General features: G+C 53.7%; 1 protein-coding gene across 1 annotated transcript in view; it reads right to left on the bottom strand.

The window, feature by feature from the left end:
* LOC109925668 (persulfide dioxygenase ETHE1, mitochondrial-like) overlaps window positions 1-1,547 on the bottom strand; it is a 5,922-nt gene that overhangs the window by 2,119 nt on the left and 2,256 nt on the right. The window contains exons 3-4 of the mRNA XM_048593738.1: window positions 1,266-1,414; window positions 54-183 (exon numbers count right to left, since the gene is read on the bottom strand). Coding sequence (XP_048449695.1) covers window positions 54-183; window positions 1,266-1,414 — 279 coding nt within the window. The remainder of the gene's footprint in view (window positions 1-53; window positions 184-1,265; window positions 1,415-1,547) is intronic.

The following is a 1,547-nucleotide window of genomic DNA, read 5'->3' as shown; positions in this document are numbered from 1 at the left end:
GCTGAGGGAGCGCAGCACTGTCGGAGGGTCAGTGCTGAGGGAGTAGGGTTTACCTTGTTGAAAGTCAGTCCGTCCACAGCCTCGGATGAGCAGAGCGTCTCCAGTGAAGGCCATGGATTGGTCATTGAGGACGAAGGTGAGGCAGCCATCTGTGTGCCCTGGGGTTGAACGTGCCTCCAGAAACTGGACAGAGTGAGGAACACATACAGACACTGACAGAACAATCTCCCCAATCCTCAACCCATCCCTGATCAATATCAGAATTCCAACCTTCCAGTTCCATGACACTGCGCACTGTTTCGACTCAGTTAGACCCACACTCGGAGCACCGTGCACAGTTCCAGTCTCCCTATCCCTCATTCAGACCCACACTCGGAACAAGATTTTATTGCCAGGTCAGTGTGCAGTTCTATTCTGTCGAAAAGAGGAGCCTGAGGGGATAACCTGTTTGTTGGTCTTTAAAATTCTGAAATGGGTTTCACTCGAGCAGATGTAGAGATGATGTTTCTGCTTGCGGGGGTGATGGGGTGTCCAGAACAAGGGGCAAATGATAGGTAGCAGTCCCGAAGAAATCCAATGGGGAAATCAGGTTAAAAGTTTTTCCCCCAGAGAGGTGGGAGAATGTGGGACACCATCCCAAAAGGGAGTGGGAGGGAATGTGGGACTCAGTCCCAAAAAGGAGTGGGAGGGAATGTGGGACTCAGTCCCAAAATGGAGTGGGAGTGGGGAATGTGGGATTCTCTCCCTCAGGGAGTGGGAGGGAATGTGGGATTCTCTCCCTCAGGGAGTGAGAGGGAATGTCAGACTCTCTCCCTCAGGAAATGGGAGTGGGGAATGTGGGATTCTCTCCATCAGGGAGTGGGAGACAAATGTGGGATTCTCTCCCTCAGGGAGTGGGAGGGAATGTGGGATTCTTTCCCTCAGGGAGTGGGAGGGAATAGGGCTCTCTCTCCCAGGGAGTGGGAGGGAATGTGGGACTCTCTCCCACAGGGAGTGGTAGGGAATGTGGGACTCTCTCCCACAGGGAGTGGTAGGGAGTGCGGGATTCACTCCCACAGGAAGTGGGAGGGAATGTTTGAGGTGACTTGTGTCAATGTTTTGAAGGGGAAAGCGAGATAAACACACCAGGAAGAGAAGGAGAGAAGGGGATCATGATGAGGTCACGGAAGAAGTGCAGGGTGTTTCGGAGAATTCCTGGCATGGAACAGAGGGACCGAATGGCCTGTTCCTGTGATGGAGATTCTCTCCCCTGGTGAGTTACTTACAAACTTGCCGAAGTTAATGGTGTCACCTTCCTTGATGTAAATGTCTGCCATTGCTCCACTGGCCTCAGCGATAACACTTTGACATCCAATCAGCATCTTCTTCAGGAGGCCTGTTCCTGTCACATGGTCTGCATGGCAATGGGTATTGGCTGCAAGCACAACAGGGAGACATCATTACTAACCCTCGACAGCGCGGCTCTGCCTCAGCGCTGACCCTCCGACAGCGCGGCTCTGCCTCGGCGCTGACCCACCGACAGCGCGGCTCTCCCTCGGCGCTGACCC

Source organism: Rhincodon typus, unplaced genomic scaffold (genome assembly GCF_021869965.1).
Source record: "Rhincodon typus isolate 14 unplaced genomic scaffold, sRhiTyp1.1 hic_rhity00003708, whole genome shotgun sequence".
Lineage (NCBI taxonomy): Eukaryota > Metazoa > Chordata > Chondrichthyes > Orectolobiformes > Rhincodontidae > Rhincodon > Rhincodon typus.
This window is presented reverse-complemented; position numbering and strand designations above follow the sequence as displayed.